The sequence below is a fragment of the Trichomycterus rosablanca genome, chromosome 11 (genome assembly GCF_030014385.1).
Source record: "Trichomycterus rosablanca isolate fTriRos1 chromosome 11, fTriRos1.hap1, whole genome shotgun sequence".
NCBI lineage: Eukaryota > Metazoa > Chordata > Actinopteri > Siluriformes > Trichomycteridae > Trichomycterus > Trichomycterus rosablanca.
In genome coordinates this window covers 39,067,362-39,082,218 of record NC_085998.1, presented here as the reverse complement: position 1 = coordinate 39,082,218, position 14,857 = coordinate 39,067,362, and the positions used below count along the sequence as shown (strand labels likewise).

The 14,857-nt window shown below is 37.5% G+C and overlaps 1 protein-coding gene across 5 annotated transcripts in view; it reads left to right on the top strand.

Annotated features, from left to right (window-relative positions):
- Positions 1–14,857, top strand: part of kcnab1a (potassium voltage-gated channel subfamily A regulatory beta subunit 1a) — a 49,950-nt gene that overhangs the window by 23,705 nt on the left and 11,388 nt on the right. For all 5 annotated transcript variants that reach the window (XM_063004928.1, XM_063004927.1, XM_063004923.1 and 2 more), the window contains 2 exons: positions 12,460–12,503; positions 13,092–13,129. In XM_063004928.1, the coding sequence (XP_062860998.1) occupies positions 12,460–12,503; positions 13,092–13,129 (82 nt within the window). The remainder of the gene's footprint in view (positions 1–12,459; positions 12,504–13,091; positions 13,130–14,857) is intronic.

Sequence of the window (14,857 nt, the reverse complement as noted above, 5' to 3'; positions counted from 1 at the left end):
AATTATTATTATTGTTATTTTTATGATTATCATATTTTTTATTATTATTATTATTATTGTTATTATTGTTTTTACTATTTCATTATTATTATTATTATTTTATTTTTATATTATTATTGTTTTTATTGCTATTATTATTATCATTGTTTTTATTATTATTATGTTTTTATTTTTGTTATTGTTATTATTATTTATTATTGTTATTATTATTGTTGTTTTTGTTGTTATTATTATTATTATTATTATTATTATTAATAATAATAATATTTAAGTGTATCTTTTATATTCAAATAAAAATATAAAGTCAGAAACATTATGTGTGTAAATCTGAACTAGATTCTGTACAAACACTTCAGGTACATTAAATAAAAAAATACATATTAAATATTATTTATTACATTTTAAATATGATTATTTTCATTATAACTAAAACATGACTATTCTAATCATTATATAAATCATTAGTAATTAGAAAAATTAGAAAAAAATATTGCTCACAAATAAAATGTATGTTGAGTGTGCAAAACTTAGAAATTGATTAATAAGACATTTATATAAATAAGAGTTTCTGTCATTAAAGCTGCTGATGTGTGGACGTTTGATTATTTACAGTCCAGATTAGTGTGGAACGAACAAACAAAATGATTATTAATTATAATACAGAATTAAATCATACATTCTCACATTTCACCTCCTGTTTTTTTTATTTCTTTATTTATCCGTTTATTGTTGGTATCTATTTGTGTTCTGGACTCAGACACGCGTGTAATTACTGTGACGGGTGCTGCAGGATGTAATTGTACTGTGGGGATCCCTCACCCGTACGGCTCTGACAGATTTATTGCAGGGGCGACGATGTTCAGTATCTCCACCACAGCTGGTGAATACAAGCGGTTTAGAATAACAGGACAGGATGAAACGCCTGCTTGTACCGTTAAGGATGTTTAATAATTACTGAGTAATTAAAGTAAAACGTTTTAAGGTGCTGATATACTGAAGTGATTGTGATGTGAGGAATCTGTTCGTCCGGGTTTGTGGATGCCCTCGTTCGCAGGGTCTGTCAGTGATGAAATAAAAGTACCTGAAGTATTTAGTAAAGTATTTATACTCAGTTAACATCCCAGCCTATAACAGCTATAACAGCCTTTACTCGTACTCTGCTGACATTTGTGCCTATTTAGTTCAATTTATTTATTTAGTTGTTATTTAGTGTTAAATTAAATTTAAATACATTTATATACATTTATTTATTTATTTATATATTTATAATTTATATTTAAATAAATGTATATTTATTTATGTATTTATATATTTATGATTTATATTTAAATAAATGTATATTTATTTATTCATTTATAATTTTTGAATTTATTTTTAAATAATGTATATTTATTTATTTATTTATATATTTATAATTTATATTTAAATAAATGTATATTTATTTATTCATTTATATTTTTATAATGTATATTTAAATAAATGTATATTTATTTATTTAAATTTTTATGATTTATATTTAAATACATTTATATTTATTTATGTATTTATATTTTTATAATTTATATTTAAATAAATGTAGTTAATTTAAATGTATTTAGTTATTTATTTTAGGGACAGTTGTAGCCTAGTAGACACAGCTTTGGGCTATGGAGTTCGAATCCCAGCTCTGCCATGGAGCCACGATCAACACCGCTGAGATTCTGATCTCTCTGTGTTCAGATCTCAGCTCTGCTACTGGTCAGCTGGGCGCCCCCTAGCGGACACAATCAGCAGTGAAGACGGTGCAGCAGATAAAATCAGGCACCAGTCTGCTGGGTGGGAAAAGACGGGACTCAAAAGTGGGCGGGGACCTCGAGGCTGTACAGATGTGGAGGAAGGTGGAGATCAGTGTGTGATCCACTGAATAAGAAGGGGTCGGTGGAGCGTGTACGCATCGGACAGGGCGTGTCAGGAGTATATACCCTCCTCGGTCAGAAGTGCAGGTCTGCAGCAGTAGAGGAAGTTAAATGTGACTACATAAAGGCGTCCACTCCCTAAAAGCAGAATCAGGGTGACTGTGTTTAATGTGAAGAATCATCCAGAGAAGCGTGAGCTGCTGAACATGCAGGAATTGTTTTTCTCTATTTGCAGAGGAACTGTCCTGATTGCGGCGCTGCCGGCGCGGTTTAATAATGAATGCTATCGTCCCAGCGGTGAACATTAGAGCTTTTTATTGCTGATCGCTGCAGCTCAGTGTTTAGCCGTACTGACGTTCAGGAACAGCAGCGTGTTCACACCGGCCTGATAAATAACACAAACGCTTCAGGAAATATTTTCCCTCCAACATTTCCAAAACACATCAGTCAGGTCTCTGGGTGGAGAGTTTGCAGGATAAACTAGAGCGTGCAGGTGCCGCCTGACATAATGGGTGCAGAGTAAAACAAATACGGTACAGAGGGGGAGTAAATTATTAGGTAACGACTGTTTCAGAGCTGCATTAGAACCATGTGAACCGAACTGCAGTCGTTCTGATTCACCGTGTCACACCATCATCTCAAATCATCATCTCAAATCATCATCGTCTTTATCCTGAAGAGTCCTCTGTTCTTACTTACTATCGGATTATATTGGAAGGTGGTGGTGGTGGTGTGTGTGTGTGTTGGGGGGGTTGTTGGGAGAGCAGCTGGTAGTGTGAACTCCACACAGTGTCAGGATCCTAAGATTCTTTGTCTTGCTGAAATTTTAGTTTCTTGACCTGTGAGATTAAATAATAATAATAATAAAATAATAATAAATGAATAAAATAATTATAATAAAAAATAATACAATAATAATAATAAAAAATAATAATAAAATAATAACAACAATAATAAAAATAATAATAATAATAGCAAATAATAATAATTATAATAAAAATAATAAAATAATAACAATAATAATAATAAAAATAATAAAATAATAACAATAATAATAATAATAATAATAAAATAATTAAAATTATAATAAAAAAATAACAATAACAATAACAATAATAATAATAATAATAATAATAATAATAATAATGAATGGAATCTTTTTGGAAGCTGTTCCATACAAGAAGTTTAACTATTAACATTTTATGGGAACTCTGTAAAGAAATCTTTGCTTTGTGTTCTATTAAAATTAAATTAAATTATTTACCTCTTTTTATACACGTGATTCTTCATATATGCTTAAGAACAAAATAATTTTTTGTTTGTACCTGTGTGTGTGGCATCAGATTTGTTTACCGCGGTCACACGAGCTAAACGTCGTCGTCCTCCAGCTTCCTGTGCTCCCTGGTGAGCGGCTTCCTGATCGGCCTGTTTTACACTGATGGCTGCACCCAGCTCTCTGTGTGAGGGTTTGGCTCTGATAAACACGCTGCCTGGCACCGGCGCCGTTTACACACCGAACAGAACCCAGATAGTCCATCACTGTCTGATCTACAATCAACACTGTGATGAAATATATAGGAAACTCATGATAGCTGACAGGATGGATTAAGGGTGTAACGATTGTACGGTGGATACGGAACGTACAGGGTGTAAAGTATGTAACGATTGTAAAGTAAAGTGTGTAAGGTGTGTAAATGGTGTGAAGAGTGTAAAGTGAGTAGAGGGAGTAAAATGAGTGGAGGCAGTAAAGTGAGTAAAGGATGTAAGGTGTCTAAAGGGTGTAAAGTAAATAGAGGGAGTAAAGTGTGTAATTTTTATAAGGTGTGTAAAGGGTATACAGTGTGTAAAGGATGTAAAGTGTCTAAAGGGTGTAAAGTAGGTAGAGGGAGCAAAGTGTGTAATTTTTATATGGTGTGTAAAGTGAGTAGAAGTGAAGTGTGTGAAGAATGTAAGGTGTGTAAAGTAAGTGTAAAATGTGTTAATGGTGTAAATTGCGTAAATGGTGTAAAGGTTTTAAAAGGCGTGTAAAGTGTGTAAGGCGTGGCAAAGGGCATAAAGGGTGTAAAGTGAGTAGAGAAAGTAAAGTGTATAATGTTTGTAAGGTGTGTAAAGAGTGTAAATTGTGTAAAGGGTGTAAAGCTTGTAAGATGTGTAAGGGCATAAAGGGTGTAAAGTAAGCAGAGGGAGTACAATGTGTGAAGGAAGTAAAGTGTGTAAAATGTGTAAATGGTGTAAATTGCATTAATAGTGTAAAGGGTTTAAAGGGCATGTAAAGTGTGTAATGTGTGTAAAGGGCATAAAGCGTGTAAAGTGAGTAGAGGAAGTAAAGTGTGTGAAGTTAGTGTGTAAAATGTGTAAATGATGTAAAGGTTTAAGGGGCTTAAAGGGCGTGTAAATGTGTAATGTGTGTAAAGGGCATAAAGGGTGTAAAGTGAGTAGAGGGAGTAAAGTGTAATGTTTGTAAGGTGTGTAAATGGTGTAAAGGGTATAAAGGGCTTAAAAGGTGTGTAAGGTGTATGAGGTGTGTAAAGGACATAAAGATGTAAAGTGTGTAAAAAGTGCAAAGTGTGTAAAGAGTGTAAAGTGTCTAAAGGGTGTAAAGTTTGATCTTTGAACTTTATAGCATCGCCGTAAGCGTTAGACACAGCCGGTCTGTAAAGCGTTGGTGGTGCTGGATAGTTCTGAGCACCGGTTCCTCTTTACTAGGAGCACTGAAACACTTTATGCAGTAAGGGAAATGTTTAGTGTTTTTATTATGTTTGGTTAAACCAGGTAACCAGGAGCTGAACCGTTAAACCGCTTCTCCTCCGTGTTCAGGTACAGAACACAGACTCGTACCGAACCGTCTCTCCCGGCGGCGTTTCTGCTCCGATCTGAACGCGGTGGACTGATGCAGCACATTAACACACAAACACAGCTGCGCTACACCAGAGCTGAACTACAAACCCAGCTGAAGAGTTTCGCTTCAGGCTCAGAAACAGGATTATATAATGTGTGTGTATCAGGAGGATGGGAAACTGTTTCTGTGACAGAAAGCGTCCGCTAGATTTCATCATACAGATCTGTTTACATTACCAACGCTGATGTAACCGCTAACTGATCAGGTAGCATCATGCAAACATCATGGCAATGCCAAAACATCCCAGTAAACTGAGCTTTATGTGCCAGGTTCATATTTTAGGAGTGAATAAGCTGGTGTATAGATGGAATTATATCTGTGAGCTCTTAAATCTTTTATAATAATAATAATAATAATAATAATAATAATAATAATAATAATAATAATAATAATAATAATAATCATCATCATCATCATCATATTAATAATAATAATAATTTATAATAATAATAATAAAAAAATAACAACAATAATAATAAAAATAATAGCAAATAATAGTAATAATAAAATCATTATAATAATAAAAAAAACAAAAACAATAATAACAATAATAATAATGATAAAAATAATAGCAAATAATAATAATAAAATAATTATTTAAAAAAATACTAATAAAATAATAACAATAATAATAATAACAATAATCATAATAATAATTATAATAAGTAATAATAATAATAATAATAATAATAATAAAATAATAATAAATAATAAAATAATAATAATAATAACAATAATAATAACTATAATAATAATAATTATTATAATAAATAATAATAATAATAATAATTAATAAAAATTATTAATAATAATGATAAAAATAAAAGCAAATAATAATAATAATTTTACCTATCATGGCTTGGTGTGGTCTATAGCAGGACCCAGGCAACACAAACGATGCATTCAAACAAAACACAAAACTAAATAAACTTCATTAAAAAAATTGGTGGCAATCTGGTCCCACTGTGGTTTACAAGATGTAATATAAAGCCTCCACAAGTTAGTGTACAAGTTCATTTCTAGTTTATAAGCCTGTTAAAATGAGTTTATTTAATTATTACTATTTTCTCTGTGGCCCATGTTTTGACCCTGGTCTATAGAGCCGGTTAAAGATTAGAACAAGATCTGTTGGCACCCTGGTACCAAGGGTGGGCACTTCCATAACCCCAAAAAGGGTTATATAGGACAAAAGCTTAAATCCCATCCCAGCGCGTCGGCAGCTAGAGAACAGAACCTGTGGACGATCTGGATTTCACTCACCAGCCCACTCGTTCTCTCAGCATGATGCTGCCGGGCTAAACCTTCCCATCTAAAGTCTGGTCTCTCAGGCCTGAGTGCGGATCTGAGAGGAGGTTGGTGTGTGCCAGCGGAGGAGGGTGCGTGGGCATGTAAGGAGATTACATGTTGTCCTTGGGTAAGGAAAGCAGGATCCTGGCGCTGAACGTGGGCAGAGTACGAGTCCTTACAAAAACACCACGTTCACATCTCCAAGTCAGTCTATCAAACCACAACTAGCAGTTTGGAAAGGTGGCTAACACGTTCTTCCTCTGAGATCCCTGCAACTGCTCGCTACCTCAGTTCACTGGGCACGCTTACGGGATGGCGCAGAGTGCCCCTGCCGACCCCATGAGCGTACAGATACACACTGACCCAAAACTCTGGTGGAATAAGAATCACTTATAACTCGACGCTGCTCTCGAAGTTTTCTGCTGTTTCTGTGAGTGTGGATGGAGTAGCTGTCGGTCTTGTTCAAACACTTCAACACTTCAGACTCATCACTTTCCTATGATGCCCACATTAAATCCATCAGTAAGACTTTCTAACACTAAACTATCTACCTACACTAACTACCTACCTATTTGCCAACCTACACTACATAACTATTTACCTACACTACCCACCCATACTACACTACCTACCTTACTTACCTACACTACACTACCTACACTACCCACCTACACTACCTATCTTACTTACCTACACTACACTACCTACCTACACTACACTACCCACCTACACTACACTACCTACACTACCCACCTACACCACACCACCTATCTTACTTACCCACACTACACTACCTATCTTACTTACCTACACTACCTACACTACCTACCTAACTACCTATTTGCCTACCTACACTACATAACTATTTACCCACACTACCCACCCATACTACGCTACCTACACTACACTACCTACACTACCCACCTACACTACACTACCTACACTACCTACCTAACTACCTATTTGCCTACCTACACTACGTAACTATTAACCTACACTACACTACCTACAGTACCTAAACCATCTACCTACACTACCTACCTAAACATCTATACTACCTACCTACCTATTTGCTTTCCTACACTACGTAACAATTTACATTCACTACCTACATAAACCATCTTCCTACACTACACTACCTACACTACCCACCTACACTACACTACCTACCTTACCTACCTACACTACACTACCTACACTACCCACCTACACTACACTACCTACCTTACCTACCTACACTACACTACCTACATTACCCACCTACACTACACTACACTACCTACCTACCTATTTGCCTACCTACCTACCTACCTACCTACCTACCTACCTACCTACCTACCTACCTACCTACCTACCTACCTACCTACCTACCTACCTACCTACCTACCTACCTACACTACAGAACTACACTACACTACCTACCCAAACTATCTACCTGCACTACTTACTGAACTACCTACCTACACTACACTACCTACCCAAATTACCTACTTACCTACACTACCTACCTATATATACATATATAATATTAAAGGATGTTATAGCTGCGTTACGTCACACATTCTGGAGAACCTAGATGGCGTGTGGGTGGTGCAGCGGTGGTGCAGCGGTCTGTTCAGATCCAGGTTCCAAACCCAGATATGCTCTCATCAGTACGGCCATAAAGCTTCAGGACTCCTAAACGAGGTTTTAACCCTCAACGTCTCAGTTTATTCCGGGTTTCAGACGCTGCCTCATTTCTAAGCAGTTCTGGATAAACCCGTCTGCTAAACGATTAAAGTAAATCTGCTGAGGTGATGAAGTTTAGCTGAATTCTTGCTGAAACGTTCACATCTGTGTGGGAATTAGGAACATTAGGAATCCCGCGCGACTTCACTCTGTAAGGAAGGAAAATATCGCTGCGTTTGCTCAGGGATCATTAACCTGCCATCTCAGAAACACACCGAGTCAGGAATATTTTATAGCTTAATTATAATTTACTTTACTTTAGATAAATGATAAATTATAAAATTTTAACAAAATGATAAATTATAAAATTTTAACAAAATGATAAATTATAAAATTTTAACAAAATGATAAATTATTAAATTTTAACAAAATTATAAATTATTTAATTTTAACAAAATTGTAAATTATTTAATTTTAACAAAATGATAAATTATTTAATTTTAACTCAATTATAAATTATTTAATTTTAACTAAATTATAAATAATTTAATTTTAACAAAATTATAAATGATTTAATTGTAACTAAATTATAATTATTTAATTTTAACTAAATTATGGATTATTTAATTTTTACTAAATTATAATTATTTAATTTTAACAAAATTATAAATTATTTAATTTTAGCTAAATTATAAATTATATTTTCTAATGTTTAATTATTTTTAAATCTTTTTTTATTATTTTTAATAATGATCTGAGCTGTAGAGAGCTGTTGCGTCACAAATATTTGTATTAAATGATTGAAGTGTCAAGACTAAGACTAGACCAATTCATCATGAGCTACAAACCTTAAATCCTGGTGCAGCCTGAGATCTGCAGCCCTGATTTACTGAACATCATTTATAGAGTTTAATAAGCTAAACGAGGCTGGTGGGGGAGAAACGAGCTGAACGAGCTGAATGATCTGGACTGATGTTCTCTGATGTTCTCATAATCAGGTGAGGAATTAAAAAGCCGTTCTGGTTTAATCTGAGAAGTGACACTCGTAAAGAGCAACAACACTCACACTCACACAGTTAGAGTCGCCGAGTTGAGTCATTTCATGCTGGTGACTTTTCCATTCAGTCCTGACAGGCTCTCGCGTCCCCCGCGGCCACGCCCGCTAGCACCGCTGCAGATTAGCTCTGTGTGGATCAGACGAGGTCCTGTGTGGAACATAACATGCAATAAAAGGAAAATCTATCCGTGATTTATTTGTTTTTTTTATATATGTTCTTTATGCATTGTCTCCCTTTTTAGTCGCGTTCAGTTGCCCAATTGCATCACGCTTCCTCTCCACCAATGCCGATCCCCGCTGATTGAGGAGAACGAAGCTAACCCACGCCCCCTCCGACACGTGGGCAGCAGCCGTACGCATCTCATCACCTACACTTTGACGAGTGCAGTGCAGCTCAGCGTTGTGTATGGAGACACACACCCTGACAGCACTCTTTTCCCGTCTCAATGCAGGCACCATCAATCAGCCAGCAGAGGTCGTAATTGCACCAGTCCTGAGAGAAAGACCCCATCCGGCTTAGTCCCGCCCATATCTGAACAACAGGCCAATCGTTGTTCATGTGGCCGCTCAGCCTTAGACGCCAAGCAGAGCTGAGATTCGATACGATGTATTCGAGATCCCAGCTCTGGTTCCAGCATGTGTTTTTACCGCTGCACCACCTGAGCGGCCACAATCTGTCCATGATTAACCTGACAGAAGTACATGGTTTTAAATGTTCTGGTTAGTTTAGGGAATCATGATGGGGAGTAAAATGAGGATCCAGCCTTTGCAGGAGTGATGCTGGGGGGTGGATTGGGTCGAATTTTTTCCAATGCGAAATTACACTTCCATTGATCACAAATAATTTAGGTCCTTAACCATCTACCATTGTGTACACTGAAGTGCCAGAACTGGTACAACAGGGGACTGTAGCGCCTACTGGTGGCTCCATAATGGTTTGGGGTTCATTTAGCTGGCGTTTCACGGGACTCCTGATATGTCTCTGATGGGTGATGCTACATGTGCCTTCTTTCTGACGTCCTGCATTCATTCTGACTGGTTTGGGCTCTTCCGACAGGACGATGCGCCCCCATACACATCTAGAGACGCCAAATTCTGGTTAGAGGAACATTTTGGGGTTTGGGGTTTTGCCATCCCCATAGGGGAACCTACCAAATATTAGACTGGTGTACCATTTCCTCTGGCGCTTCAGTGTGCGTAATACGGTAATCAATCATACCATTCAGGTCAGGGTTGCGGTGGGCCCAGCCTCCCCAGAACCACTGGATGGGCACTTACACACCCTCGACCATCCCCATTCCCATCTTATGTCGTCAATCATGTGTGTATGTAGACGCCCGACCGGACGATAGCACTGCTGTGGATTCAAACCCAGTAACAGTAGGACTCGGGTGTTTTTACCTGAGTAGAATTTTCGTTGAGACCTTTCGTCCACGATCCGTCACGTCCCGAATCTCCATCTCATTGTCATTCCCTGCGCAGTCTCGCATTCTCGCATTCTTCAATGTCACGCATCTTTTCGTCCCCCTCCGAAACTGCAGCAGTGGCTGTTTAGGTTTGTTGGATGATAAATTTAATCCCCACAATCTGTGTACGCATCCATACGTACAAGCCCGACTGTTTACGACTGTATTGATTCCCTCAGGGAAATTACTTTATTTACAGCAGTACAAGAGAGGAGAGAGAACTAAGATAAAACCATAAATATTTAAAACTGAGTTCGAATCTCAGCTCTGGTAACGGTCGGCTGGGCGCTCCCAGTGCCTGCAGCAGACAAAACCAGCCGCTAGTCTGCTGGGTGGGAAAAGACGGGACTAAAAAAAGTGGGCGGGGTCTTCGAGGCTGTATAAGGACCCTGGTGGAGGAACGTGGAGATCAGCGCGTGACTCTCCGTAAGCAAGACCGACCTCACGCACAGATCCACCGAAGTACGGGCGAATAAGAAGGGGTCGACGTTGGAGGGAGGGCGTGTCAGAAGAATATACCCTCCTCAGTACACCATCGGGGTCTCCAGCAGAGAAAGAGGAACTGGCTATGACTAAATTGGGAGAAAAATAGAAAAGCTGCCAGTTACATAACAAACTACACACATTTATTTATTCATTGTCTGTTTTACCACAAGTTTATCCTGGCCGCTTCATTACGTCCCGACCGACTCGTTTCTGCCGCGTTCAGCAATAAAATCCTGAAGTTAATAAAAGATTCGAGGTGTAAAAGCTGATGTGGAATTATTTTTACTTCACCTCGACTTGGTGTCGCTGCTCCATGGTCGACGGTTAGACGAGAGTAACGTCTGTAATAAATAAGGAAAACGCACACACCGGCGCCTAGATAAGGACGTGATGAGTGCAGGACAGGTCAGCCGTCTCTCTCTCTCTCGGTACGGATGATGAGACTGATGCTGGTAGCGGCGCTAATAAATCTACACTGCAGAACTTCCCTCCATATCTCGAACCCGCTTCCCTCTCAGTCAGCACTTTTATCTAACACACATCACCTCGTATGTTTCTCTCACCACTGATATTTAAAAAGAGGCGCTACAGGATTAGCATTTTTACATATGCAGCATTTAGAGGATGCTTTTTATCCAATGTGACTTGCTCAGGGGTCCAACAGCGGGGACTTGGTGATGGGGCTTTAACTGGCAACCTTCTGATTACTAGTCCAGTAACTTGTGAACTGATGAATCTTGTGTACGCAGTAACTACCTGTCCTGTCATGAATGTAAACGAATGTAAGTGTAAAACATGACGTTAAAATCCTAATAATTAAATAAATTATTATTATTGTTATTATTAATATTACTATTATATTATACACTGATCAGCCATAACATTAAAACCACCTTCTTGTTTCTACACTCACTGTCCATGTTATCAGCTCCACTTACCATATAGAAGCACTTTGTAGTTCTACAATTACTGACTGTAGTCCATCTGTTTCTCTACATGCTTTGTTACCCCCCTTTCACCCTGTTCTTCAATGGTCAGGACTCCCACAGGACCACCACAGAGCAGGTATTATTTAGGTGGTGGATGATTCTCAGCACTGCAGTGACACTGACATGGTGGTGGTGTGTTAGTGTGTGTTGTGCTGGTATGAGTGGATCAGACACAGCAGCGCTGCTGGAGTTTTTAAACACCGTGTCCACTCACTGTCCACTCTATTAGACACTCCTACCTAGTCGGTCCACCTTGTAGATGTAAAGTCAGAGACGATCGCTCATCTATTGCTGCTGTTTGAGTCGGTCATCTTCTAGACCTTCATCAGTGGACACAGGACGCTGCCCACGGGGCGCTGTTGGCTGGATATTTTTGGTTGGTGGACGATTCTCAGTCCAGCAGTGACAGTGAGGTGTTTAAAAACTCCAGCAGCACTGCTGTGTCTAATCCACTCATACCAGCACAACACACACTAACACACCACCACCATGTCAGTGTCACTGCAGTGCTGAGAATCATCCACCACCTAAATAATACCTGTTCTGTGGTGGTCCTGTGGGGGTCCTGTGGTTGTGCACTATAGGTTCATGATGTGTAGAGTTTTATGCTCCTGCTGCTGTAATTGAACTATTTCTTTTAGGATGAATACATTTCTATCTGTCTATCTATCTATATAATCTATAATCTATATTAATCTGTGTGTCTCTGCAGGAATTTGGGGAAGTCTGGATTAAGAGTCTCATGTCTGGGTCTCGGTGAGTGTAATTATGATCCTGTAAAAGCTCTGACGTGTTTTATGTTTTAAAGAAGATTTGCTGGATGGGATTTTACAGCATTAAATCAGTCGGAGTCGAACGCTGTTAGTAATGAGCTGCTTTTCTTTATTCTGTTATTCGTTTATTTATTTTTTATTGCTTTATTGTTGTATTAGGTGTAAATCGCAGCACATCACAGCTGGATGAATTAAATTCTTTAGGCTTTATGACGGCTGCTTTACACACAACAAACATCCAGATGTTTTCAGCACTAATCACACTAATGATAAAGAGCAGAATTTATTATTTATTATAATTATTAAGCCAAATGCAGGTCATTTTAGTTATTTTATTCATACCCATCAACCGCTTTTTCCTGGTCAGGGTTTCAGTGGATCCGGTTCCACCAGGAAACACTGTGCACAAGGAATGGAATGCTAAAAACTTTACTTAATTATTATTATTATTATTATAAATCTATATAAGTTAGATTTGTTTGGGCCCCAGAGTTCAGTGAGTTCCTCTGTTTAATATTTTTATTTTATTTTGCTCTTCCGCGTTCATGATTATTTTCTTCTTCCTGTTTAGGTACCTGGGTGACATTTGGAGGGCAAATCTCTGATGAGGTAAAACAGAACAGAATATGTTCACATCCCATCGTTTTATTCACACCAACTGCTAAAAGTTCCATAAAATCATTTATATCAATTATATCCTTCCAGATTAACTCTGAGACACCAGAGCACGACCTGCAGGTTCTGCTTTAATAAAAGAGTCCATTCAGTTCTTTCTTCTAAATAAACGCAGTTTCTTATAAAGTCGTGTCAGTGTCCGTATATTAATGACACACTGACGCTGATGTGCTGGAGATCGAGGATTTTTTCTTTTATTAGTGAAACAGATACGAAAGTAGAACTTTACCTCCTCATGTCCTTCATTTTAACACCAGGAGGGGCATCAGCCGTAATATTTACACTCGTAAATTATTTCTATTTTATTCTCTTTTTTCTTTCCACTTTTTCTCCAAATCATTTCCACTTTATTCTAAGAATTATTTACATTTTATTCCTGAATTTTTACCACTTTATTTTAAAATTATTTTTTATTTTTTTCTAGAAATGATTTCCATTTTATTCTCCAAATTATTTCAATTTTATTCCTGAATTTTTACCACTTTATTTTAAAATTATTTTTACTTTAATCTAAAAATTATTTCCATTTTATTCTCCAAAGTATTTCAGTTTTATTCTAGAAATTATTAACATTTTATTTCTGATTTTTTTTTTTTTATTTTTTTTTTTTTTATAATTTTCACTTTATTCTAGAAATTATTTCAATTTTTTTGTTATATATCGTAGCCCGTATAGGCGCCCGGCCGGCCGGTAGCAGACTTGTGAGCTCTAGATGTCAGCTCTGGTGTGTTAGCGTGTTATACCGCCGTGACCCGCATGCTGTTATATAAGGTCTATAAGTTGATAATGAAGCTGTGCTGCCCACCACCCCCACCACAACCCCCACCTCACCCCCCCTCGTGTCCTCATGTTTCGGTCAGAGCGGGTCACAGAGGTGACAGAGATCAGGACCGGAGGATTTTAGCCCCCTGTGTCACTTCTGGCAAGGTCTAATAACCCGAAACACAATTTAGGAAGGACTGGTCATGAGGGTCGACGTCGCCTTCAGTTTCACACACACACACACACACACACACACACACACACACACACTCACACACACACACACACACACACACACACACTCATGCACACACACACACACATACACACACACACACACACACACAGTGACTCAGTGGTTTCTAATGAGCTTGATGACAGCACACAGAGTGACAGTGGATTTTATTCCAGTCTCTTTATCATCAGTTCTTACTTCAGGGAGGCCGAGACTGACATCTCTGCCGGCAGGTGGATTAATCTCAGTAAATATGTGTGTTTTGCCCTTTTCCATCCTGACAGTGACAGAACTAGAACCTGAAACTGAACCGTTCTTCATTTTTCCACTGTAAAACAGTCTGTTACAGCTGATCTTAGTTCTAGTACCGGATATTTAAAAAGCAGTCACACAGAAGACGTGGATGCATCATTTCAGCATCATGCAGAGAGCAAAGACTAAAATAAAATAAAATAAAATAAAATAAAATGCTACAACTGCAAAACAATGTCAATGGAAACAATCCTGACAATGAGCTTCATTTCTTAGAATGATGCAAAAAATGCTTCTCCAAATTATTTCCACTTTATTCTTAAATTATTTATATTTTATTCTTAAATTATTTCCATTTTATTCTTAAATTATTTCTATTTTATTCTTAAATTATTTCCACTTTAATTTTAAAT